Source organism: Colias philodice, chromosome 10 (assembly GCF_061535455.1).
Source record: "Colias philodice isolate Cphi_HAF_F1 chromosome 10, ilColPhil1 Martin Lab GWU primary, whole genome shotgun sequence".
NCBI lineage: Eukaryota > Metazoa > Arthropoda > Insecta > Lepidoptera > Pieridae > Colias > Colias philodice.
The window spans coordinates 1,569,396-1,596,252 of NC_143095.1; the positions used below are offsets into that span (position 1 = coordinate 1,569,396).

The 26,857-nt window shown below is 32.0% G+C and overlaps 1 protein-coding gene across 1 annotated transcript in view; it reads right to left on the reverse strand.

Moving 5' to 3' along the window:
• Window positions 1-26,857, reverse strand: part of LOC149485015 (pre-mRNA-processing factor 17) — a 40,321-nt gene that overhangs the window by 8,948 nt on the left and 4,516 nt on the right. Inside the window, exons 7-10 of the mRNA XM_089699716.1 lie at window positions 25,866-25,974; window positions 25,387-25,541; window positions 24,923-25,056; window positions 23,965-24,186 (exon numbers count right to left, since the gene is read on the reverse strand). Of these exons, the coding sequence (XP_089555842.1) occupies window positions 23,965-24,186; window positions 24,923-25,056; window positions 25,387-25,541; window positions 25,866-25,974 (620 nt within the window). The remainder of the gene's footprint in view (window positions 1-23,964; window positions 24,187-24,922; window positions 25,057-25,386; window positions 25,542-25,865; window positions 25,975-26,857) is intronic.

The following is a 26,857-nucleotide window of genomic DNA, read 5'->3' on the forward strand; positions in this document are numbered from 1 at the left end:
ATGATAAATTTGCATGAGTATTGAGGAATATTGTAAATAACGTAAATATACACTTGCCTGTGAAATTATAGGCCAGAATTTGGTGTCCAAAAACTTCTGCAATTTTTCACAATGCAATACATTATTAATATTCGGAAAATATTTATTAAATACGCAACAATATTAACTTAAATATTCGAAGCGACGCAATTTTTTTGACACTTATGTCATATTGTCAAAGTGAGAGTTGCTGCAATTTTATTATGGTAACTACCCATAATCAGGGAATATCGCTTTTTAATAATTGGTTCAGATACTTATTTTATTTAGCATAAATAATAATTGTCTCATCCAACAATGCTTCTGAATGACGTTGTTGGCAATTTATCAACAAACTCATGTACAAAAATTACCTTTTGCACAGAATATTACAGCATACATTACACCTTGGGAAAACTTCGTATTAACAGTGGCAATACAAGTTAGGTGTGAAAGTGATAGAACACAACAATTTTCTTGTTACATGTCAAATGTTCATACCGAAATCTCCAGTGTATAAGATATAAGCTTCTTGGTTATGACCAATCGAACGGTATTTATCAACGTGTTTATTCTTTGACATTTATCTGAATCTTGGAGAGATTGACTCTACATACGAAAACATTTTGTTTATTGAATTATAGGTAATATATTGTATGTAAATACAATCAAAAAATTCATATTCTCATTTTCGACAGAGCGAATATCATGTGTTAAAAAACGTGATATGACAACGCATAAAAATACGCTTTTAATATCAGTTTCTAACGTTATGTAATACGTTTTCAAAACACAACGCGGACGAAGTCGAGGGCTAAAGCTAGTTATAATAATAGACCTATCGTATATTTGGCCCCTACCATCAATTTCAACGAGATAAATTAAAATGAGTATCATTTACAACATATGTATATATAAAGCTAAGGCTACGCTCTATCTTTTCATAAGTATACTCGAATAGTGCGATGGATTTAAGCAATATAAGGGAGAATATGATACCAGTACAAGCTTCTAGTACCTACTACAACTAGACCTAACTTCTCATATACACAATTTAAAAAATAAGAAATAAAAGAACAAATTCTGTGGAAATACGAACCTATGTTATGAACATTTTCATTTTTCAGTAGGTATATTTCTAGATAAGTTACGTTCATTGTATAAAAAAAACGTTTTTGGCGTATTCGCTTATGCCACGTTATCGCTGACTATCAGACGAAGCAGTGGTCAATCGCTTGTCTTACATTTTATCATGTAGGAACACTATATGATAATCTATATACATACATATATTATATAAAACTCAAAGTCAAAGTGATCAACGCACAGCCCAAGCCCCAAACCACTGCAACTGGACGTATCGGGCTGAAATATTTGGCATGCAGGTAGATGTTAGGACGTAGGCATCCGCTAAGAAAGGATTTCCCGAAATTCTTGCGGGAACGGGGAAAAACGGGGATGCACGTACAAAGTCGTGGGCGGAAGCTAGTCTGTTTATAAATAGAGTAATCACTACAAGCACAAGAATGTATTAATTATTCAATTTCCTCCAGCTATGGATATATCGTTGTCGTGGACTAATAAAAATATTTCTATGAAATAAAACAGATCAAGAATCACGTTTCAAAACACATTATTGAATACATGAATCTATTATACCGTAGCAACAGGACATAAGACATTTCGAAAAAATCTCACAAAAAAACCAGCACAAATTATTTGCATAAAACGTGTCACGTGACATACAATATTTAAAAATTCATTTCTTATCCACTTTATATTATATAAACAGAAAAAATGCAAATGCTTTTGTTTTATTCAAGTAAGGTACATAAAACAAAAAATGGCATTGGTGTTTTAATAAGTCTGCAATTCAGTTTCTCGTTTTAAAAAATATATTTTTATTTTATCAATCGATATAAAATATCAACAAAACCTTTATACCGTATGAGTTGCCCTTTTAATTGCACACTGTAAGTGATAATAATGAATTAAATAAATTGAGCGACACATAATATTATAATATCTATTAATTATTTAATTGCCTTTATTAACTTTATTAATATTGTGTTATATTGAGCGTTTACAACTGAATATGAGAATGAATCAATTGAGTTTGAGTAATGAAATTATAATATGTATTGAAATAAGGTTATTCAATAAATCGTTCATAGATACAAATTATCATAGATTATACAAAAATAGATTCAATATAGCTACCCTACCTAATATTATAATACATTGGCAGTGATACGTATGTATCAATGATTTTCGCGTCAAAACTAATCACGCGACGCTTCACACTTGGATACAAACAGACGCCAGATATTTTTACTCAATTATATAATTGTTAACATAGTACATATAACAAACTGTATAATACTACATATTCGACATATTATAGGGTAGTATGTAGACAGACCTAAGATGATGTCTTTAGGTGTATACCGTGTAAGTATAGAAGATATAATATTTAGAAATTAATACATGTTAAGTAATAAAACGATTTACTTTATGTTTAGAGGATATACAACAGAAGTTATATAAGTATCAATCAATGATAACCGTAGTGTATAGATATTACCTACGTATAAATTTTAAGTGGAACATTTCTGAATTATCTCAGAGAGATAAATATAAAACATTCAAAATCCAGATAGTATCGAATAAAGCAACAAATAGAAATACATCCATAGGCCGTAAAATTTAAAGATCCTTGGCACATCACTAGCTAGCTATACCCGCAGACAGCTAACCGGTATTTGCAGGGACGTGCCTGACCGTGTAACCGTCAATAGTTCATTATATTAGCAAGATTCGATTCGTCAACGTCTTATGAGAACTATAAGCAGTAAAAAGTCTCCCTATGTAAGAAGTGATCTATGAAGATATGATTACATAGAAGATATTGATATTTACAAATTTTAATCAAGAAGAATCCGATAAACGAAGCAGCAAGACAAGTATTTGATAAAATAACTGAAGATTATATAATAGGATACAACAACAGGCACAAGTATTATCTACAAGTGTTCACCATAAGGATATAATTTCTCGTCACTTATTGAGAAGTGCACAGTTATCACAAATTTGCGCAAGTCACGAGTCATGACGGGTTTCCTCTCCATATGATTACGTAGGGCGAGCCCCATACAAGTTGGATATAACTGTTTTCCTGTTCATCGTGTTTATATTTTTTGTGATTGTCACGAGTAAGAGAGAATATGCATGTTGGTAATGTGAATCAATCTTCACTAATATTATCCTTATTATCCTTGCGTTATTATTATAATGGTTATCAAAGAAAATTTCCATGGGAACGAGTTATTTTACTGCGGAATGAAGGCCATAAAATCGCTACGTAGCAACATGAAAGAAGAACAAAGTAACGATATGATAAAACACTACCGAGACAACTTCCAAGTTCCACATCATAGAATATCCAAATACCTAACACACAGAACTGACCAAACCTGGTTTAACATTACTCAGAGTAAGGAAAACCCCATGCATCTGCATCCTCTTTTTTGAAAAACATTGTCCATAAGACTTTTTATATTTATTTCATATCTTGGAGATCATAAAAGTCAATCAACACAATGATTGAGTAATTAAGGAAAGGAAAATAATTGGATCGACACATAATATGGAACATCAATCGGTTTCAACCAGATTTCTTATATTGTTCATAAATAAGGCGCTTGGTAACGATACCTTATCTGTTTATGCGATCACAAGAATGTATAACAATTTATCTTATCTTTTAGAAATAGGCACAATAATAAGAATAATAAAAAAAATTATAAAGGAAGGAATTGGCTTCCGCATGAACTTGTATAAATAGAGAGCTAAGACTTAGTGCCATATCACACTAGCGGATTGCGAGCGGTTTCAAAGCGGAGCGGGTGCGCAACGAATACGTTGCGGGCGCGCAACGAACACGCCGCGGTTGCGCAGCGAATTCGTTGCGGACGCGTCATTTTGTATACTCTCGCACAAAAGCCAGCCCTTCCGCCTTGCCTAACTTCCATTCAATATTTCCATCGTTTCTGTAGCACTCAATTTTTTAACCGTACTGTGGAAATGCACTTACTTAACAGTTAACTAAAGATGTAATAACAACTGGAGTTGTTAAAAAAAGGTGCTATAAAATTGAATTACTAGGACTTTTAGAATGTACCATACATTCCAAAAGTATGTAACGACTGACCAGTATAATCTCTCCCATAGCAACGTATGTTATAAAGAGATTTTGTGAACCTAATTATGAGCAAAGTGATAGTGAGTTGCTGGTTGCTTGATAAAATTTTCTATTCACTGCTATTTATCTAATAATAAGATAGCCCTGTTTTAGTTAAGGAGCTTTAACATTTATTTCACTAATGAACTTTTTTAATGAGCAATTAAGTTATCTGATTGCATTTCGACCAAGATTTAATAGATAAAACAATACCCTAAACATTAACATGTTATGAAACTCGTAAAAAATAATGATCTCATAATTATTATACTATCACAAGTTATAAGTAACAACCAGCACGGATTCCATTTTGTTAATGAGTGTACATGACTGCGACGTAAACGTTGCGCATCTGCCACGCGTCCGCAACGAATTCGCTGCGCAACCGCAACGTATTCGTTGCGCACCCGCTTCGCTTTGAAACCGCTCGCAATCCGCTAGTGTGATATGTCACTTACTGAAAATATTAGGTTAAAAAAGTTTCTTGAACCTGAGAATGATCTTACTTGAGAATTATCATTTATCCATGAATTATCGCTTTATCTATGACAGGCATAAAAGAAATAAGGTAGATATCAACCAAAATTGTCTTCTAAAACTTTTTATTCACAATTAGAAAAATAAGGATGTAAGAGTATCTTTGAGTTAACATATTGGCGAAATAAAAACATAATATAACGACTTTTTCTCACTATCGGGGAATCAACTTGCTTCGACCCAGAACTCTGAATTCATACAGGAATATAAATTGTCGAAATTTTGTTTCGCTTCATATTTCAGCAGATAGTGCGATGAAGGTAACTAATACGGTACAGATAATTACATCGCTAAATTTTTATTTACTCAAATGTACTTCTAACTACGCGCTTGCGCATGCAAAAGGGCTTTTGCATGAGCAAGCGCGTAGTTCTCTTTGGCATAGATTTTTAACAAGACCTATATTAATGGTGTTAGTAACAAGGACATTAATATTAATTTTCCCTTCTATATGCTAGAATTTTCCATAGTATTATCTCCATATATTTATAACAATGTTAATGTAATGCCCTCACAGGATACAGTAAGCAATAGAATAATAAATAGATAAATTAATCACTTAATCTCAAATACCAATGTAAATTGTTATTTGTATGTTATTAAGTCTGTTGCTATCACGTTAACATTATAACATTAAGAACATTGCACATACGAGTATGCATAGCTAAAGAAAAACAGAAAAATTAAGCAATGTTTTATCTAAGACAATAGTCATAACAATCAAATCAAACACCTCATCCATACTAACGATATTTAATAACAAGCCAAGTATTTAACGTCGTACATCAAATGACAACATATGCCCGTGGTTAAACTTAATTGAACAAGATGAGAAAATAATCGTATCAATGATAAGGATGACGGTAATTTAATTGACTCTTAGGAAGATGATCAATTTGATTATAACGGAAGAGAAATTTAAGACACTTGAGACGATACAGTAGGTTTTGTTGAAAAGAACGCTTAGAGAAAATCGGTTATGCGGTCTTTAACAATTTCCTTACAAAATATTAAAGAGAAAATTGAGAACGAAAAGAAAGAAACCATCAATGATGATTATCCCCCAAGAAACTAGTCAAACTCTAAATAATAGATTATACAGATCAAAAGTGCAAAACCAGGCTATTGGATCATGAAACAGAAGACATTCAATGGAATAGTTTTTGGCACCTTTACCGATCTATCTTTTTTCTGTAAAATTAACTCTAAGTGTATGTAACGAAGATCTTTATTGCAATACACTAATGTAACTAATTAAGGTAAATGCTCTTAATTTGGGACAGACAATATTTTAATGAGTTATTACGGTTATTAAATGACAAATTTGGCCATGACTATACAATAATGTGCTTACTAGAAGAAATTAAATACAACCAATCAAGGCAATCAACAAAACCTTTTTATAAAAAAAAATTACATCACGTACACATAAGCATTCGTAAAAAATAATAATACAGCAATAATGTAAGATAAAAAAATACTAAATTTTTCAGTAGCATTTCAATAAGATATAAAGACATGGATGGTCCATTTAATAGTCCAGACGGACGTCCCTAAATAAGAATATTAACATTAATGAGAAAGAAATTAACGTGAAGTTCAAGGACGTCGTTATCAAGTAGGTCAACATTTCCCTCGTGTATCACTTACTATATAACACGTGATAACAACTGTTGTACTATGCATTACCGGTTAATGCACTGTGAAACAGATAACCGATACTCTCTTCTAGATCAGATAAGATATCTATTATTCAATTTTCATTTGTCTAAGATTTACCTTAGAACAGTTAAACTACTCTAGAAGCATCGGCATGAAAATATTTTTGTGGGTAGGTAGACGTACACTGCAAAGTTAAGTTTTATTTTAGTTTTAAAGAAAATAAATAGCAGTAAAGAATTCTATATTTTTAACCCGTAATTTCCGACAGTGTTTTTCGTAGATACAATTTAATTTTATAAAAATTACAAACGTCAGATTAAGTACTTAATGTTACGGAAACCCTTAAGTAGCTCCATTCCTATGCAATTGCATAATCTATGAAAGTCCACATAGTTCCTTTACCCGATCACGTGCTTGTTATAACAACATTCGTCTGTTATGAGACAGCTAGCCCCAACACATTCACGTGACAAAACAAAATCGCATACGTATAGAAATACTACAGTGTGGTTGTTTTCATTGTACTGCACCTTCTGATAATAAGGGTGAAGTCATTTTGGCTACATAATCTTCAACACGATGAATTTGTTTCGTTCATTTACATTTATTTCTGAATAAAAGTCTTCATGGTCGATTTTAAAAAAGTCAATAGTTTTATAGAACCAGAGGTGTTAGTTTCAAACTTCTGTCTACAGTGCTTGACCTGAAATTAGGCTACATGCATGCCCTTTCCATTTTGGTCTAACTAATTTGTAAACTAGATTAAGTAGCTAATCCTAAAGAGGAATTACTTTTCGAAATAATGATATCATCTGTGGACTGTATGTAATAATATATTAAACGAATCTATATTAATATTATAAAGCTGAAGAGTTTGTTTGTTTGTTAGTTTGTTTGTTTGTTTGAACGCGCTAATCTCGGGAACTACAGGTCCGATTTGAAAAATTCTTTCGCTCTTAGATAGCCCATTTATCGAGGAAGGTTATAGGCTATGTATCATCACGCTACGACCAACAGGAGTGGAGCCACGGGGGTGAAACCGCGCGGAGCAGTTAGTTAAAAATAAATGTGTATCAATATTCAATAGCATCCTCGAGTATATTTTTATTCGTAATTCTATTTTAGACATTTGGCACACAGTAACGTGGACTTACATAATCAAGTGAATAAAGTATTTGTTGTTGTTTTGGCTTGCATTTTCAATCGTTATTATTTTATGAGAATAGAGTCACTTTTGCTGGTAGGTACTTTAAAATTCATATCGGTTTAGGTCTGGCCTATTTTCAATATTGAATAAATTTCTATAAAAATTACTCTCAATTTTCAATCAAAGGGCTAACTAATTCTCTTCATCATTTAGGTGTACAATGTACATCCAATATTGTAAATAAGAATTAACATTTTCGTAGTACATACTTCGTTTTAGTAGCTTTCTTTGCCAACCCTTCATCAGTGGATCATATTCAATACATATTTTAATATTTCGCTTCCATTAAAAAGAAGCGTTGTATCCAATTAACATGCAAATCCAACTGTCGAAGTACATGATCTATTATTAATTAGTGTTATTGAACGCAAGGCTTTGTAGTATTGTGTTAAATTTAGTTCCTGGTTAATGTGTTTGCATTTATTTGTGACCTTTTTGTTTGTTCTTACTCTGTTTAGTACTTTATAGTTAATTACGTCCGATTTGATGAATATTAATGAATGAACACGTGATTTATTGTTTGGGATGATTAAGCTGAAAGGAAAAGTCTTAAATGGTATTCCATTCAAGTTATTAAATGATGATTGTTACTGTTGTTTCAAATATCATTACTCTGTCGTTAACCATTTGGAATTTTAATGGCAGGTCATTGAGTCAATTAGGTACTTACATCATAATTCATTTAGTATTTGAGATTTTAAAGGGCTTCCTAATTATTACTATTAATACGTACAATTAGGAACTGAAATAGGTCATGAGATAAGATAGTTCCGATTTAAATAAAGATAAAACATCCCAAACGTGTTTTCTTACACAGCTACCTGTTTACTATAGAATTAACTATTTTAAGTATTTAAGTAATTATAGTTTAAAATCACGGTCAAAGTCGAGGGTCAAAGAATCCATAAGGTACAATTGTTTGAACGGAACTAGACACGTATGTATAATAAATTCTAGTATCTTCTATTTTTCGTGTGTTATTCACCATATATCTGGAATATGATAACAAAAGTTTTAATTGGATGGTAAAATTAACGTTGTATTCTAATTTCTACCGTTCTAAAATCAGAAACTCGATTTTTCTTCATATACCTACTCGTTATTATTTTGGTCATCGTAAATAGTACTGCTCTAAGAGTACTGCAGATCCAATTTTTTCCAGAATTCTAAAAGAATTATACCTAATATCACTATATGAGATACCAATAGTAAAATTGTAGTTTCGACTTTCGATTCACACACGACATCGACATCAGCTGAATTCAAACATAGACCGGTTAGTCAATGTAAGGGAAGTAGGACAATGGATTAGTATGTAATACTGTAAATTAGCTGTGTTGCGCTTCATTTACCTTCCTGTGACTAAAATAAACAAAATATTCAATATAAGTATAGTCATGTGGCTATAGCTATGAAAGAAGTTGTAGTAGCTCACCTAAGCAATTTGTATCAACGTAAAACAATAATCATATCAATCGATTTGAAAAAACCCGACACGTAATAATTGGAGACTTGAATATCTATACAACTGCAATTATATATGAATGGCCTGTTCAAACTAATCCGCTCTAATAAACTCTAAACACGACTATCAAAGGAACCTCAAGTTTCTTTAGAGTACTCGCATACTCTATCTATGCGTGGAGTACGAAGTAATAAATTTATTCTATTTCCTCTATTTTTAACATCTTCTGACAAATTATAATGAACCAATTATAATCATGTATTGCGTTTAAAACAAACGCTATTTCTGCTTCGATTATTTTCAAGGTTCAACTTTAATCTCAGTTTAATATTCGTTAAATTTTCCGTGTGAAACTTTAGCTACAGTTCCGCTGCATGCAGTTTTCTTCTTTCTAGGTAGGTATTTGACCTTCAAATTCCAATTGATTTTATTAAATAAAAGTATATAGGTAATACAATATAGTATGCTATTTGTTTCAAAGCATACACATTTTGTAAATATGTAATACTAGCTTTCCGCCCGCGGCTTCACCCGCGTTTTCAAAGAAAAACCCGTTCCCGTAGGATTTCCGGGATAAAACCTATCCTATGTCCTTTCTAGAGTATCAAAATATCTCGATACCAAATTTCATGTAAATTGGTTTAGTAGTTAAGGCGTGATTGAGTAACAGACAGACAGAGTTACTTTCGCATTTATAATATTAGTATGGATTATGTTTAGATATAGAAACGAACAAAATGTGAAATATATATTTAATTTAATATACCGCACAATTCTCAACAAGTTTTTATTATTATAAATAATATATTTTTTACGAAGATTTCTTCAAACGTAGAGGAGCACGGAGGAACGTGTAAATAATGTTTAGTAATTTTTTATGATTACAATATTATGATGATTTTAAGTGAATTAAAAAACTTTAACAAGCTTACTTTTTTGCGAAGTGTAATCGCGCAACAATTTATTACCTGCTCTTTTGCATTACCTACAAGTATCTACATTTCAAAAATATTGTTTTCAAAGTTTGTTTAAAATTTTACAAATAGACCGGGAGATATTGACGCAAAATTTCGGGTCTTAGTACGCAATGACAAAAAGAAAAATGATGGTGTGAACGCTGGTACCGGCGGCTTAGTCGCGTGGGCGTTAGTCGAACTCGTCGGAAAAATAGCGAAAGTCAAAAAGGAAGTGAAGATTTGAAAGAAAATTGTTATGCTCATTTCAGTTCAAAACTTTATTATTTTTGTTCCTTTTAAAATTCCTGATTATATTCCCATAATATTTTTTTTTCACTTATAAAATAACAAGACACAAAATTAATTATTCAACCGTCCAATAATTACAAACAAATAGAAAATGACGTTTATTATGTAAATCAAGCGTTGGGTCGCGGGTTCGATATCACGCGGTTCTGGTGTGACCACTGAAAATAAACATTCGAACGCAATTTATAAAAGTGCTTTTTCATTGTTAATATACTATTTATTTTACAATGATTCACTAGAATATATTTGATTTTTTTATATTTGTTTTATTTGTTGTGTCCACGAACTTGCCACTATCCACTTTACAAGTAAAGCACTCTTGTAATATTTCTTCTTCTTCTTCTCTTAATTAATGGCTCCACCCAATAAGATTGTAATATTTTTTATTTGTTTATTTTTAATTTGACCAATTTCAAATACCAAATAGATGCATGGCATTTTTCAAAATATCTTTTTTTTTACAAAAAGCAACATTGCTATTTGCTAATAAATTTACTGCTATTTAATAGATTTAAAAATACATACCCTGTCTATGGTTACAAAAAAAAAACGTTTATACAGACAAAGAATAAACAAAAACAATAAACGGATGTGTCTATACTATTACACAGATACAAAATATACTCATTTTCGCGCCAATAATAGGGATGAGAATGGCTTTAAAGTTAGCTCGAGACCTGAAAAGGAAGTCGTGACGTCACCTTCGATGGCCGTGGCTTCGATGACATCACAACAATGAACAATCTAATGCACAGCAAAAGCTCTATGTAAAACGACTATCGACTATCGTACTTTATATTTTAAAGCACAATCCTATTTACCGATTTATATGTACAATTAATGAATAACATGTGAACAACGTAATATTTGGAAGTTGTTTGGAAACGTACTTAAACTGAGTTATGAAGTTTTTCGAGGCAATATGCTACGAGCAGCCTTCGAAACAGTCGCATAATGATATTATACAATGCAAGTCATTCTATCTGCCTGTGAGATAATCTACGTACGGAGAATTGCATACCGCTTCAACTCAAAATATAAAATATTGTTTAAAAAAAATTCTCGTATTAACCGTATAAAGCTATTGGCATTGTTTTGATTTTCTATGATAGAGAACAATATGCGCATGAACTTAACGTGAGAGAAATTAGGACAACACCCCCGGAAACACCATCACAAGCATGGTTAATAAGCTTTACAAATAATATGCTTCAATATGTCTTCTTCTATTACTTCGAAATTAATAGCATCGATGAAGTGTTTATAACAAGAAAAATACGCATTGTTAACACTTGTAGTTAGTAAATAATAAACACATTATGTAAATGCATGTTGACGAGGTCGCGTGGAGAAAGTCAATGTGACCTCATGTGGTCAATGTGACCTCATGTGGTCGCATGGTTAAGACATGTTCAATAGAATTGGTAGTTTTTAATCTGTGAAGGGTGTGTTATCTGTTGTTGATTGAATGTCTTATTTATATTTATGATGATGACATTTATTGACTTTGTTTATCTATTTATATTATTGTAAATTTATCAAAATAAAAATATTTATCTACACATAAACAGCAAAAAGTTCCAAGTGTGTATTCTACAGCAAATAGGTAAGAATGAAGCATTCTGCACGAATAATAAAATCTAATTATTTGAAACTGTTTAAATAAAAAGTAAAAACCAACACCCATAGTAAAATCCAAATTATGTACTATTATATTTTTTACAATATTTGGCATTTGATTGAATTGCACTTGGGTGCACCCAGTCATTCCTTTGGGACTTGAATTGACATAATATGTCGAATGTATACAGGGTGTCCCACTATTGGTATACTAAGCGCGAAGGAACTTGTAGTTTTGCATACACTGATCACGTAAAAAATACATAAACAACAAAATTACGTTAAAAAATTTTTGATAATTTTTTCCTGAAAATCCATGTTTTCTTCTCTAGCTTCGCGCAGCCGTCATATACCGCTTCTCTAATGTGAGCATTTTGTCTATGAAAACATAATCTTAAACGATAGCTCACGTGCTAGTGGCAAAAATGGGCGGGTTGCTTGCTATGGGTGTACACAGAGTTTTAAGATTTCATCTATTTGAAAAAAAAATGCGTCTGGAATTTTTTAAGTAAGTATTTTTTACGTACTCAGCGTATGCAAAACTATAACCTCCTTTGAGCTTAGTATACCAACAGTGGGACACCCTGTATAGCAATATAGCAATCTCTTAAAGCAATCTTAAAGGGCTGACAGACGTACAAACTTTAAAACCGCGGTTTTAAAGTTCGCGTACTTACTCGGCTCGACATCGGTGACACACGCAAGAGCTTGGTCAGTAGCTTCTCGCGTGTCACCGATATCGAATGTCTCTATGTCATCAACAGAGGGAATTTTATGTTATTCAGGAATTAAATATAGACATTTTTAATTTAATTACCAGCACTTATTTTAAAGTAAATAGTTAGCATTCTAACAAAATAAATGTTCAAAAATTGAAGGATATATTTTCGTTTTTACTATTATATTTTGAGGGTACTTTACAAAAAAAGAGCGTGTGCGCCGAGCCCACGCGTCAGGAGTGAAACTTCCTTGGCGTGATTCAAAGATACCTTCGCCAATATTCAATTATATTATATTCATTCATATTAATTATATTAAATTATTTTCATAAAACTAAAAGAAGAAGACGAAATTAATTGAACTTTTGCACTTAGTAACACCTATTATTGCTAGACAGGCTCGCGGCTCGCGGCTCGCGGCGGTGACAGACGTGCGAGCGAAGGCGGGCTACGAGTAAAATTTCAAATATGTTGGATCGTCAACGAACTTACTCGACGGTTTTTAAGTACGCGTACTTGGGGTGACACACGAGCGAAAAAGGTCGTCGAGCCACAAGTTCGCGTACTTACTCGTACGTCTGTCACCCCTTTTATATATGTCTAGACACATTGATATGAACGTATCCAACTAGGGACTTAAATAGGGAGAACAGAGAGTTGTAACATCCAATAACTCACGAACTATATGATTGGTCTGATCTCATTACAACAAGGAAGTTAAAAGGATATAGAGTAATAACTAGGTTACTAGGTCACTATTAGGGCGGAGGCCCAATTTCCTATGAATTATTTTTTATTATATGATAAAATTGATGTTTTAATTTTTTCTTCTCACGCAAACCAATTAAAATGTAAATATTGATTAACTTCCAATACCAATGCCTAGGTTAAGGTTTGAGATCTTGATTTCTTAGTAAATGTAAATTAGTAAACAACGGATTATACTCCCAAGTGTTACTGTAAGCTCAAGCGTAAGATAATTTTAAAATTCCTTGAAAATTGTATTATATGTATAGATTATCATATTATAATATGATGATTTTATTTTTAGTCTTAATTTAACTTTTAAATTTCATTGCTTTAATCAAATGATATGATTACAACGTTAAATATGAATAAAATATTTTTAAAGATATTGTATCTGCATCAGGATATTTCCTGTACATTTTATAGCCAATAAATTAGGAATTATAAATTTAATAATATTATATAATTATCATAATAGTTGCATTAAATTATTTTTCACATCAATCGGATGATTTTACTTGTTCAATATTCACATATGTAGAGATACGAAACAACTTAAGACAACGCATTTAACACGAGTAGAGAGCACATCATTATAAATTACTAGCGGTCCGCCCCGGCTTCACCCGTGGTACCTTCATGTTTTATAGCCTATGTTGTTCAGTGAAGATGCAGCTTTCTAATGGTGAAAGAATTTTTGAAATCAGTCCAGTAGTTTATGCGTGAATACCATACATACATACAAACCTTTCCTCTTTATAATATTAGTATAGATTACATAATCATTGTCATCATACCCTTGCACTTTTACACTTATTATAATGATGATTTATATCCCTTCGGAAGTCGCGACCATCGTGATAATTCGATTTGATTGGTGTGTGACTAAAACTATTGTCTCACACCACAAATACAAATGGCCATATAGGTATCGTAAAAACTAAGCGGAAAGCCTTACCACCAACCAGGACCCGATTTCTCAAGATGTCCAGTACAAAAAAGTAAATGAGACGACAAAGCAATTAAACACAACAGTTTTATGTATTCAATGCACTAATGCAATTTTCATATTATGAGCTCGCGCGAGGTCACAGCGCCTAGCAACATTTAGGTCGGAATGTGATAAGAGGCCAAGTTTAGTGTTACAAGGATACTCACAAAGCTGATTGTTAATCCATACACAAATAAACAGTGTGTTTGAAAAGGGGAGAAGTTCACACCAAGCAATTGACGAGAGGAAACAGAATTCTCATAGAGTCAACACTAACCCCGCCAATAGTGATAGGTAATGCTTGTTTACCTTTTACCGTGGTTGCCTGGAAGAGATCACTAGACTATGTGTAAGTATAGTTATAAGGTTTCTTAACTGTACAACTAAAGAATTAAATAAATAATAAATAAGCCAAAAAGAAACATTAAGACCCAATTTCACCAATATTTTCTAAATCAGACATTTATTAATCGAGCTTCAAATTAAACATTTATTTTAACATCGTTGTCAACTCTACAGGTCCCAAGAAGGAAATCTAACAGCCGATTATCAAATCGATCATTAACTGAGCGACTCACGAATCATTCATTCGTATTTTAAACCGCCCGAAACAAAATGTCATAGTTGACAATGCCATAGTTTCGCACGTTGGGGCTATTTGTTCTAGTTGTATAATAACTGTCATGTTTGGTAATTCGACTAAATTGAAATGTTCTAACACAGTATACAATTTAATAATCATGTAGAAACTTTTACGTTTGCTGGTTTATATGTCAAACGATTTGGTCGTTACCATGGTTACAAATGTTTGATGTTATTTGGAGATTGTTTTGTTGTGATTTTTCTTGTGTTATTTTAATTTTATTTTGAGTTGAATAAATACAATAATGTTGAAGAAAAATCGCGGTTCAATTTCACTTGGTCGAAGGTAAACTGGATCTGGTTGAAATTACGAAAAAAAATTCGGAGTCCGAAGGAAAGTGCGAGAGATCTCATACTAGAAGAGCAATTAAAACAAGAAAAATAAAGACAATTATTGTTTGTAATAACCTAGTATCTAGTTGTTATAACCTATTTATTGAATGATGTTGATAGGTACAATCTAAGGGTACAATAAAAATGTTTTATAAAAACACAAGTTTTATTTATTTAGGTAACATGAAAAATTACATATTTCTATACTTAACAATGTCACATTTAAATTAAATTAGGATCATCATCATCGTCAGCCCATATACTTTCTCACTGCTGGGACATGGGATTGGTAGTGCTAACTTAAACTTAAACACGGTAAGGGATCAGGTCATTATCCACCACGCTATCTTATGATATGTCGGTTTCCTCACAATGTTTTTCACCACTGAGCCATCACTGCACTGCACTACAATAAGCAGTTGGTCTGTAGGTGAAACTGATAGATTCCTAAAACAGAATTTAAAATTAAGATAAGTACATTTCATAATCATGAGGAGGCCTGAGCCTTACCTGAGTAGTGGTGAAGTTTACATTTTAAGTACCTATTGGTATTCAATACTAGATTTGACATGACTCACAGGATTATTATGGTTTAATTGAAAATAATACAGTATGTAGGAAGGAACCTTTTATGCACATAAATATAAATATTACCTCACGAGATAGTTTTACTTACAGATCCGACGGTTATTCGAGTTTATCTTCAATTAATTGCAATACTTCCAAAACAGATTGTTTTGATAAACGAAATCTTGTACTAAAATCAACATCATCATATTCTTCGAAACAATGACGACGTCTTTATAAATTCTGGGCCGTCGCGGTCGCACTATATAATCCAAATTATACAAATCATCCAACACATCTTCATTTTCAAAAATAAAATAGTATGCAGAGTCCATCTTGACAGCAAGAAAACTTCAAATCATTTTTTCTAATCGCTTGTTAAAAATTTAAAGAGCCTCTATGCCACGGGTTAAATATAATGCCGTGTTAAGGAAACTAATCCTCGATTAGGTCATGGTGGGACACTCCCTTACATTGATGTCCCGTTAAAAGAGTTAACAGTGTGTTAAACTAACTAACAGAGCTTGATGAAACTGGGCCTAAAGAACACAAAAGAAGGGATAGTTAAAAGGTTTGCAGATAATTTTTAGTCTAAACTGTGTAAAAATGTTGTTGCCTGTTAATTGAAATGGTCAAAACCAGCTCTAAAAATAGTAAAAAAATACTAGTATTTTTCAGCAAGTCTGAAAGGGTATGTAAATACTAAAGTTGATCGTCCGATTAACAATGCAAAACTAGTAGTCGAGTAAAACCCTTATTGCAACATGTAATATGTAAATGATGAAATGTACTGAGAAACAAGGCTATACGTATATAGTTAAAGTAAAAAAATATGTGTAATTGCATGGAAGAGATTTCCGTAATAAAGTGAACATTAAGTGCATATCAAACTTGCATTTATTACTTCCCTCAAAAATATAACCGGACATACAAAATTGAAACGTCACGTTTTCAAATGATCTAAGCGTTTTCATTACTGTAATGTGGAATATATTTTATTTTTTAAATTAACCTATCGCTTGTCGCTTTGTTTTCCTCGATTAGCGAATTAATGACGTCTGCAAAATATAATTATAGAATTAGTAATTTTGACTTGCACACTCTATTATAGTCCTTTCCACCTAAGATGATTTCTGTGACACATCGATTTTTGACACGTGTAGAGATGTCTTTACTGAAATCATATCAATTGTTTCCGATAATCGATAATATTTTATATGGAAATAAAATCGATTTGAATAAAGTACCAAAATTAGTTTTTTCGGCATTTCGCCAACAATTAACTAAGGAAACTTAGCAAACAACAGCAACAAAAAGTCAACAATAACAATTAGTAACAATAACAGAATACCACGTAAAGTATCAATATAAAAATACAACTTGTATACAAGGCTCGCACTCGTACTGTGACGATTTACTCGATTGACAAACGATCACAAGATGGGCGCCGATTATATATTTTCCAACTCTATGATTTTTCAACGATCCATTTCATGTACACGAATTGCGTATTTTGTGTTATTTTATTTTATTTTTCATTATATTAAACTAAACAATACTGTTTTGTATTTATAAGCTTAAGATGTTTCATTTTTATATTTTTGGTAATAATGCTGCCATAAAATAAAAATATTATGCACTACAATTATTTTGGCGTTTTAAACATAAAATACGTAATTCGGAACACGATGAAGTGTCACAGGAATCATCCTAGGTGAAAAGGACTATAATTGATATACTTAATATATATTTTAAATATTGATTTCATGTCCATGGAAATTAAATATGTTACTAAAGAAGAAAATGTATCAGCCACTGACATACTTGCGAATTGTGGTTATTTCTTTAAAACCTGTTAAAATGTACATTGTGTATACCTACATCCAAACTTTTACAGCGTGCTACTTTATTTGATAAAGCTTAATCATGTCAATCAAGCACAATAGCTTCATGAGCAGCAATTACACGAGAGAGTAACACATAGTCCGAGAGATGGTAAACAATTGCTATGGAGTTTATTACTACTATATTATTTATTACTTATCTACATAAAAAAGATCTGCGAAAGGAAACTGATGAAAGCCGAAGTGATGTATAATTTTTACAATATGTTAAATTTATTAATTATATTATTTTCCCCACGTTTCGCACACTTTGCAGCGAGCGTGGTCGCGGGGAGACTAAAATGTCACATCTTCTTCTAAAAATATTTAATTTCTAAATGTATAATACTCGCGTAAAATCAAACACTTGAAAATACTGTGTTAAATATCTACGCAAATTTTATTACCAGCACTGGAATAATGGATCTGATACGATACTGTGAATAATCGCACTCATTCGTCTTATTCTAAAAAATTGTTTACTTTGTAAGTTGTAACTATGTCGTATACCTACTCCATTTTCAATGTAGCTATGTAAGTATGGTTAAAAAAAACAGGTCATTCATTAGTATGCGCAACATTCCAAGCTCTTAGAATTTTCTCTAGTTTTTATCTTGAAAAGGTTTTAATTCTACCTTAAGGGGAATGTTTTTTGTATCGCCGTGATTTACTGAAACGACGATGAATAACAAGTACCTATACAAATGGCTAATAGATTTCTCATGTTTTTTTTTTTTAGATACTTAATGAATATTCTAAGTACCAGACTAGTATAAAAACTTTTTGCCTCCAAAACATTAACGCCAGTTTTTTCTCATCTTATCTCATTAATATTAAAGTATTAATGAATCAAGACACAAATATAATGAACTTATGAATGAAATGAGCCACAGCAAAGTCAAGAAGAACAAAAAAAGGAAGTTTATAATTTTTAAATAAAAATACAATTTCATTGTGCATTTCTTGAGATCACGTAATTAAATATGTACATACTTTTCTCCACTAATGATAGGCCTCAAAATAAAATTTGATTTATTTAATGAGAGAAAAATTGCTTGCTAGGTCAGCTATCTGAGTTCAGTGTCATATCCGTGCCAATGTTTACACTAAAAATATTTTATGAGAATAAGATATCGCCAGCAAGCTTGGTCTACGTGACCATCTGACGATTATCCGATTTCGACAAAAACTACTTATTTGCACGTGCTTGACGCGCTACGTAAATAAAACAATATTTTTTTGAAGTGCAATTTGTTAGCTATGAATATGTTATATAATGAATATGGCATAATTTAACATACTTATACCTACAATTTTAAATATCTACATATCGTTAATAGATGATTTATCTATAAACACAGCTCCAAGCAGATCGTTGCCTTTGCCCCAAAACAATGACCAGGCATATTTTGCGATTATGATATAATATAATGTTTATTTATATCACAAGCACCATGATTAAGCGTAGATTTTATCGGTATTTGTTGTGTCAGTTACACGCGATCAGTAAGTATAAAATGATTGGTGACATACGAAAATATAAAAATACCTACTTATTTTAAAAATAGTCTAAACAACTGACTTCAAAAAAGTTTCAGGTCCCTTATTTTTTAAAGGTTATCTCTTTTCTGTAAGCCGTGGGTTATGGATGAATATCTTCCGCGGCCAAAAGTTATCTCTGACCTTTCTTATTAAATTTTCATTTGACAAGTACTCAAAACTGTTTAAAAGAAGTAAGATCAGCTTCAATAAATAAATCAGAAGTCAGTTTATATTAATATAAATTTTGTTGACTCGTTAGCCATAACAAAACGATTATATTTGCGACAGGTTAAACAATTATGCACATGTAGGAGGTGTAGAGTGGATTTCGCCAGTTATGAAAAGTAAGCCAAGATAATTCGGGCACAAATCCAAACTCCGATACTACAACCACAAATAAACACCTGATAACACAACGCTAAAACTCGTGAACAAAGATAGTTTAAGTAGTGATATCGTTCTTTAAATTATAATGATAATTAAAATGTACGCGAGCTCTTGGTCTAGATGGCTATGCACATATAGCCATGGCCATGGTTTGGCAAATACTGATCTAAAATTTTATTAAACTGTGTATAAGGTCAATAAATTATATCTGACTCGTTTACCAATAGGTATAAAACTAAACTAAAAATTAAAATTCAAGAGGCCGCGTTCCATCGATGCAAATTGTTGTTGTTGATGTATTGACTATTGGTTGCGAAGCTTAACGCATGTTTCCATAGATGGCGTGGGGTGTCCTTTTAATACATAAAACCGAAAGAGTAGGAGAAATTCTATTGTTAAGGGGGATAAATAACATTTTCTTCAGATTATTTTGTACAGTCTCTGACTTCAACACGAATCGATAACGTGAACTTAAAGTGATTATTAAATTTACTTTTGCCTCTAGATCATATTTATATCATTCAACAGATAGACTGTCATCAAATAAATATTTTGGTACGATATCCAGAAAAAATGTGCGTCTAAACGAAAATGAAGCATCACAGTGAATAAGCCTGATATTGATAAAATGATAAATCCTCATGACTTCTAGTGATCCTGGACTAAGAAAAGTTAATGTACAAGTTTCTGTAACCACTGAAAGGGTGTAAAGATAATTTCACTAGTTGAATACTACAAAATACCTCAAGTAATAGATTTAATTTTTTTTTTTTATTAATGTTCGTTCGTTCGAACGTTCGAACGTTCGAACGTTCACGTTCAACATTCCGTGCCAACAGGGTTGCCTGGAAGAGATTGCTTTAAAGCAATAAGGCCGCCTTTTCGTACATATGTGCCTTCGTGATTGTTTCTTCTTTTTTTAATTATTGTACCTATTTTCTTATTCTCTGTCTGGTATATATGTACAATAAAGTATAAATAAATAAATAAATAAATGTTGCAATGTGAAATAACAATATTATTGGAATATTAAAAGCGCGAATGGCTAATAATAAAAGAGAATTGGGCACGTGTCAACTAATAATCAAATATTTATTATACAAATATATTTATGAATGCTGTTGTTGATATGAAACCTGATCTTAAGAAAAAAAATATTTCTTTTCTAGAATCTCATACATATCGTTGTTTTTGCTTTATGTAAATATCAAACATATAAAAAACGAGATTTGCCAGATTTTTTTTTTCAGAAATCAATTTTGAGACTAGAAAAAATCGATTTAGAATTTATAATAAGACTTTAATTGGATTTGAAACGATACCAAAAAAATTGATGACTTTGACATTTAATTTGGCTGAACATAATTTTTTTTTAATCCTGTTCATTCTTGTGCTAATAGTGTTAATAGAATTTATTTGAATTTTTATCGCACATATGCTAATATGGCTAAGATTTATCCGTTATGCTTTCACATAATTGATAGTAATTATGTTTATTTGAATGCCAGTAGTTGTTTGACCACGTGCCGAACGAGACAAATCTCATAAGCTAAAGGTTACATCTAGCTAAAATGCCTTATTTGTTAATTTACTGAATAATGGATAAAGTACCCTACTGGTTACAAGTGTATGAAGCCTAAACCGGAGCAGAGGGGTTACTATGATGTCTTAGAGCGTATACGCACTATGCGGGTAGCCGTCCGGCTGACCGCAAGCACAATTATGTACGTAATATTCATTTCTATGCGCACTGCGATGCGGCTACCGCAGACCGCACAGTGCGCATAGAAATGAATATTACGTACATAATTGTGCTTGCGGTCAGCCGGACGGCTACCCGCAATGCGGCTACCCGCATAGTGCGTATACGCTCTTATAGCAGTATTATTTCCGGGGTAGGAAAGAGATGGCGCTAGACAATCTATATAGCACTGTCATTTTCCTCACTGAAAAGAATACCACTTAAAGACATCATGGTGCGGGGGCAGGTAAACATATTTTCGAGGTTGTCTCTAACTCTTCTACCTAATAAGAGTAGAATGGTAGTTAAAAAAATCTTGAAAAGTGAGGGAATTATTTAAGAGATACATAAATTTATTAGTTATCTAATTAACTCTTTAGTTACATTAATATTGCTTCTTTGAGATATATCTCTAACAATAACAACCCAAGGTGCACATATCCATAAAAATACACATTTAGATAGAATGGACATAATAGTTTATGGTTATAGTCACAATTTAACTGAACATAGAAAACCGGCAGTAATTACATTAATATAGATATTGCAGGATAAGCGTTTAGGGATCACTGTATAATATCATTAATCAATTATTTGTGTAAATATAGATGACATTAATATTTATTATTTGTTTTCAGTAATAAGATGCGATAAACGCAATCTGCTGATTTACGTAATTATATAGTTGTTGCATTTACACGATGACAATGCATATCATACGAGCCTCCCATCTCGAGAACTTTTAAGTTTTTTTTAACAATACGGGGTGAAAAATCTAACAAACTAAAAGTTACTAAAATTCGTTCAGCCGTTCTTAGATTACAAATAACTAACGCGTCTTTATTTTATACATAAGAAGATTACATTAGATAAGATTTATGTGTTTATACTGATATAATAATCATAATCAATCAATTATTATTTTTATTTTTTATTTATCGACCAATCGAACTTTGACCACTATATATTATAAAACTATGTCTGTTTCTATTTTGTTAAGTCTTCTTTTTAACCAAGCAATAGATTTTGATGCAGTATTCAATGTAATATAAAACACTCGAAGGATCACAAAATAATAATATCCTTCCAAATAATATCCTTCGCGTCAGTAATTAGAAGTCAGAAGAAAAAGCATTTTGATGTTGAAAAAGACACATTTTTTATTTTAGTTTTTAGACTGAATAATGTATCTTGCTTTGAATTTATTTTAGATTAACTTCAGTCATTTATCTATCAGTTGCACTAATCTAATTTAAAGTTACGTGCTATTTAAATAATGTCAGTTACAACCAATTTAGATACCTTATTATCAAAAATTACTTTAAAAATTTCTCACCTACTTTATTATCAACTCAATTAATATTATTTAAAAAAGTAGGGCAAATATTTATTGTCCAATTTAATTATTTTAAACATTCCAGACATGTCAACTAACGCCATCTAGCCGCAAACTACGCAAAGTTTCAAGCAAGTAGAAACTAAATCCTTATCATGGGGAACAAACAATAACCTCAACCTTTTGTGTATATGATTTAATCTAATCAAGTATTAAATGTAAAATCCACCAAAATGACTTTCATGTGTCTTTTTATCAAATGATTTAATTATTAGTTATCTTCTTCGATATGCACGAGATCCATTATTTGATCTTTATTTTTTGGTTACTATAAAAGTACTACTTTCCAAAAAAAACTAATCGATTTCTATGTCAGATACTGAATTTCGATGGAGCCTAGCGGACTGCGTAAATATTTCACATGTATACGCGCAAACACACACATTTCCTAGAAGCAGCATTTTAACTACGATTAAACGTCATTTTTCCCAAATTGATTGGTATTTCTTTCCCCCACTCACCTCATATCTGGCGAGTAGTCAACCGAACAAGCGTATCCAGCCACTATAAGGCCTACGAACGTCTTGTTCTTGTTCATCTTGTACCAATCGACTGATACACCACCTCCTACATACCCTGTTTTTTGCCATTTTTATAGTTTTGACGTGACAACGTCTTATAATTCGATAAAGCCGGCTGCACGCACGAAAAAACATGACTCATGCGGCGTTACCTCGCTCTGAGGCGTTCCATGTAAGGCTTGAAGTGCAAGCGAGAGCGCGGAACGAGCGACAAAGAAGCACAATCGGACGTTGTCACGTTCAACTATCGTCAATAAACCGACTTTACAACCAATTTTTTTTGTTATTTTTTTTTTTCAATGTATTTACCACATATCCGGCGAATAATCCACAGAACAAGCGTATCCAGCCACCATGTGGCCTACAAACGTTTTCTTCCTGTTCATCTCGAACCAATCGACTGATAAACCACCTCCTACCCTACTATACCCTGTTTTTTGCCATTTTTTATAGTTTTTTGTTATTTTTTCAATGTATTTACCTCATATCCGGCGAATAATCCACAGAACAAGCGTATCCAGCCACCATATGGCCTACAAACGTCTTTTTCCTGTTCATCTTGAACCGATTGAGCGCACTGAAGACCACCACCTTATTGTCCATAGATTGACAAGCGAGCCACTTGCCGTTGGGCGACACTGTGACTGCGGGCAAAGAGTGCATAGATGGGTCCGCTATATACTTCATGTCTACTGGTATGTCCCTGAAAATTAATAAAGTCAATCATCCATACTAATACATATTATAAATGCGAAAGTAACTCTGTCTGTCTGTCTGTTACTCAATCACGCCTAAACTACTGAACCAATTTGCATGAAATTTGGTATGGAGATATTTTGATACCCGAGAAAGGACATAGGCTACCTTTTATTGCGAAATATGTACCACGGGCGAAGCCGGGGCGGACCGCTAGTATTATATAAAGTTGAATTATGTTATGCCATCTAAAGTATAAGTACTATAAGAAGTAGAGAAAATCCTACTCAGAAATAAAATTGAAGGTGAAAAAAAAAGGAAACTGTTTTCCTTTTTTTTTCATTTTTTTCTTTCATTCTTATAATTCACTCTAAAGATCAATGCAATAAAAGTAAAGGGTATAATTTTAAAAGATTTCAATCAGTTCGATTTTCGGGCGTGGCAAGTAAAATTACGAAAATCTTTGAATGCGGTTTTCTTTCTTTTCAAAAGTAATAGAATGTTTTCTTTGAGTATTATTTGAAACATTTCATAAAATTGCTACCATAAAAAAGAGCGTGTGTGACGAGCGCACGTGTCAGAGGTGAAACTTCTTTGTCAAGATTCAAAAATACCAAAATCATCGCCTTACTCCATGATATTGTGACGGTATTGCAATGACGCAACCTTGAAATTTTACTTTCAACGCGCCTAAAAATTGTTTCATTTCAAAAAATACATAAAAAAAAAAACAAATAACTCACCACTCCCAAACGCGCAAGCTCTTATCATCAGATGTGGTGACGAAGCGTCGGTTTTCATCGACGAATGTGATCGTGTTAACGGCACCGAGATGCCGGTCGTATTCTTGTACAACTTCACCCGTTCTTGTGTCCCACTATAAAACAAACAAAAAATCAAATAAAATTGTGGTGTAGGTTCTTTTAACAAAAAAAAATTTTTCTTTATGGTTCATCAAAACAGAGAAAACAAGCATATAGGCATAATTTTGTACAATATTAATATAGTTCAAAATAAAACTTGAAACACGCTTAAACTCATTAAATTATTGTATTGTCATTCGTCCTTGATAAGTGTACAAAGTTTGATTCAAATCTGTCCGTTTAAAGTTGGTCAAAATCGAGTCTAAAGGCAGTTATATACAAACCTATAGGAAAAAATGATTAATTAAATCTAAAATAAATATTATATGTAAAAATGTACTCACACAAATAATCTTCTTATCAGAAGTGCCAGCCACAAATAGATGCTGTTTGTCAGTATCGGGGTGGAATTTAGCACAATAGGGCACTTTGCGTGACGTGAACCGACTCACACACTCGCCCGTCTCTGTGTCCCATAGCTTTATGTAGCGGTCATATGCTGAAAAAAAAATTACTTATATCACTTTAATGAAGCCAGCATAAAACGTATATTATACGTGGTTTCACCCCTGATTAGTCATGATAGCAAAACAGATGGACAGAACGATTTTCGCAATTTTAATATTAGTATGAATTACCATAAAGAATCTTTATTTTAGATTTCACGTCATACAATTACACAAATTATAAACTGTACTGTCTAAAAAAATAAGCAGCAATAATATTTTATTTAGTTAACTAATTATTACAAAAAAATTGTGATTTTTTTTTAATAACAGGAGTAAAAATAAGCAAGCAAAAAATATTATTTTTTAACACATACCCGCAGATAAAAAGTGTGAACCCTCATTGTTAAAATTAACATCACGCACGGCTTGTCTATGGCCGAAGTACGTGCGCACGCAACGACGGTCACCGTACACTTCCCATATCTGAAAATATTTACCAGACTAATAAATAAATCCTATAAATCATAATAAAATAAAAAAAATAGACATTCAAGACACTGAATATGCAATTTAAAATGATTTAATGCCTTTGTTGTTACTAAAATTTTATCAGATTATGTAAATTAGTTTGTCTACAAATGAATCAAAAAATTTGTTTTCCTTATACAGGATTTTCATTGTTTCTTATTATGTAAAGGTATAATACAGTATACATTATACATCTATATTATATTTAAAAGCTTGCTAAAAGAAAGCGGTTTTAGCACAGTTGACAGATATATACTACGTACATACAGTTAGGAAACTAAGCCCCGCCCATGAAATTATGACGTATAGCTATAGGGCTGTTACTTTTTGATATTTAACCGACTTCAAAAATAAAGGAGGAGGTTATCAATTCGGTCTGTATATTTCTGTTTGCTTTTTTTTCACAGTTGATTTTGTGGTAATTTTGAGATTAAAACCTGTTAAAATACAAAAATGGTGTAGCCTAAATATGAATTTACAAGAAGAAACAATCCGAATTAACAGCTTGTAAAAGTAAATACGTTTTTATCAGTGCTATATTTCGAAATCTTGTTTTGTTATGGACGCCGAAGGCTATTTAATGTACCTAAATTATTTTTAATAATGCTTGATATTTGTATTATACATATATTCAATAATTATTTTAAACCAGAATTTACAATACTTGTATGTACCTACTACTTAAATTATTTTTAAAACGATAAATTAAATTATATAAATTAAAAAACACAAAACATGCAAAAATAAATTAAAATTATTATTATACGAGCATAGAACCTCTACCTTTTTGTTTTAAGAAGAAAAAGAAAATAGTTTGACAGGCTTAGTGCTTGACAAA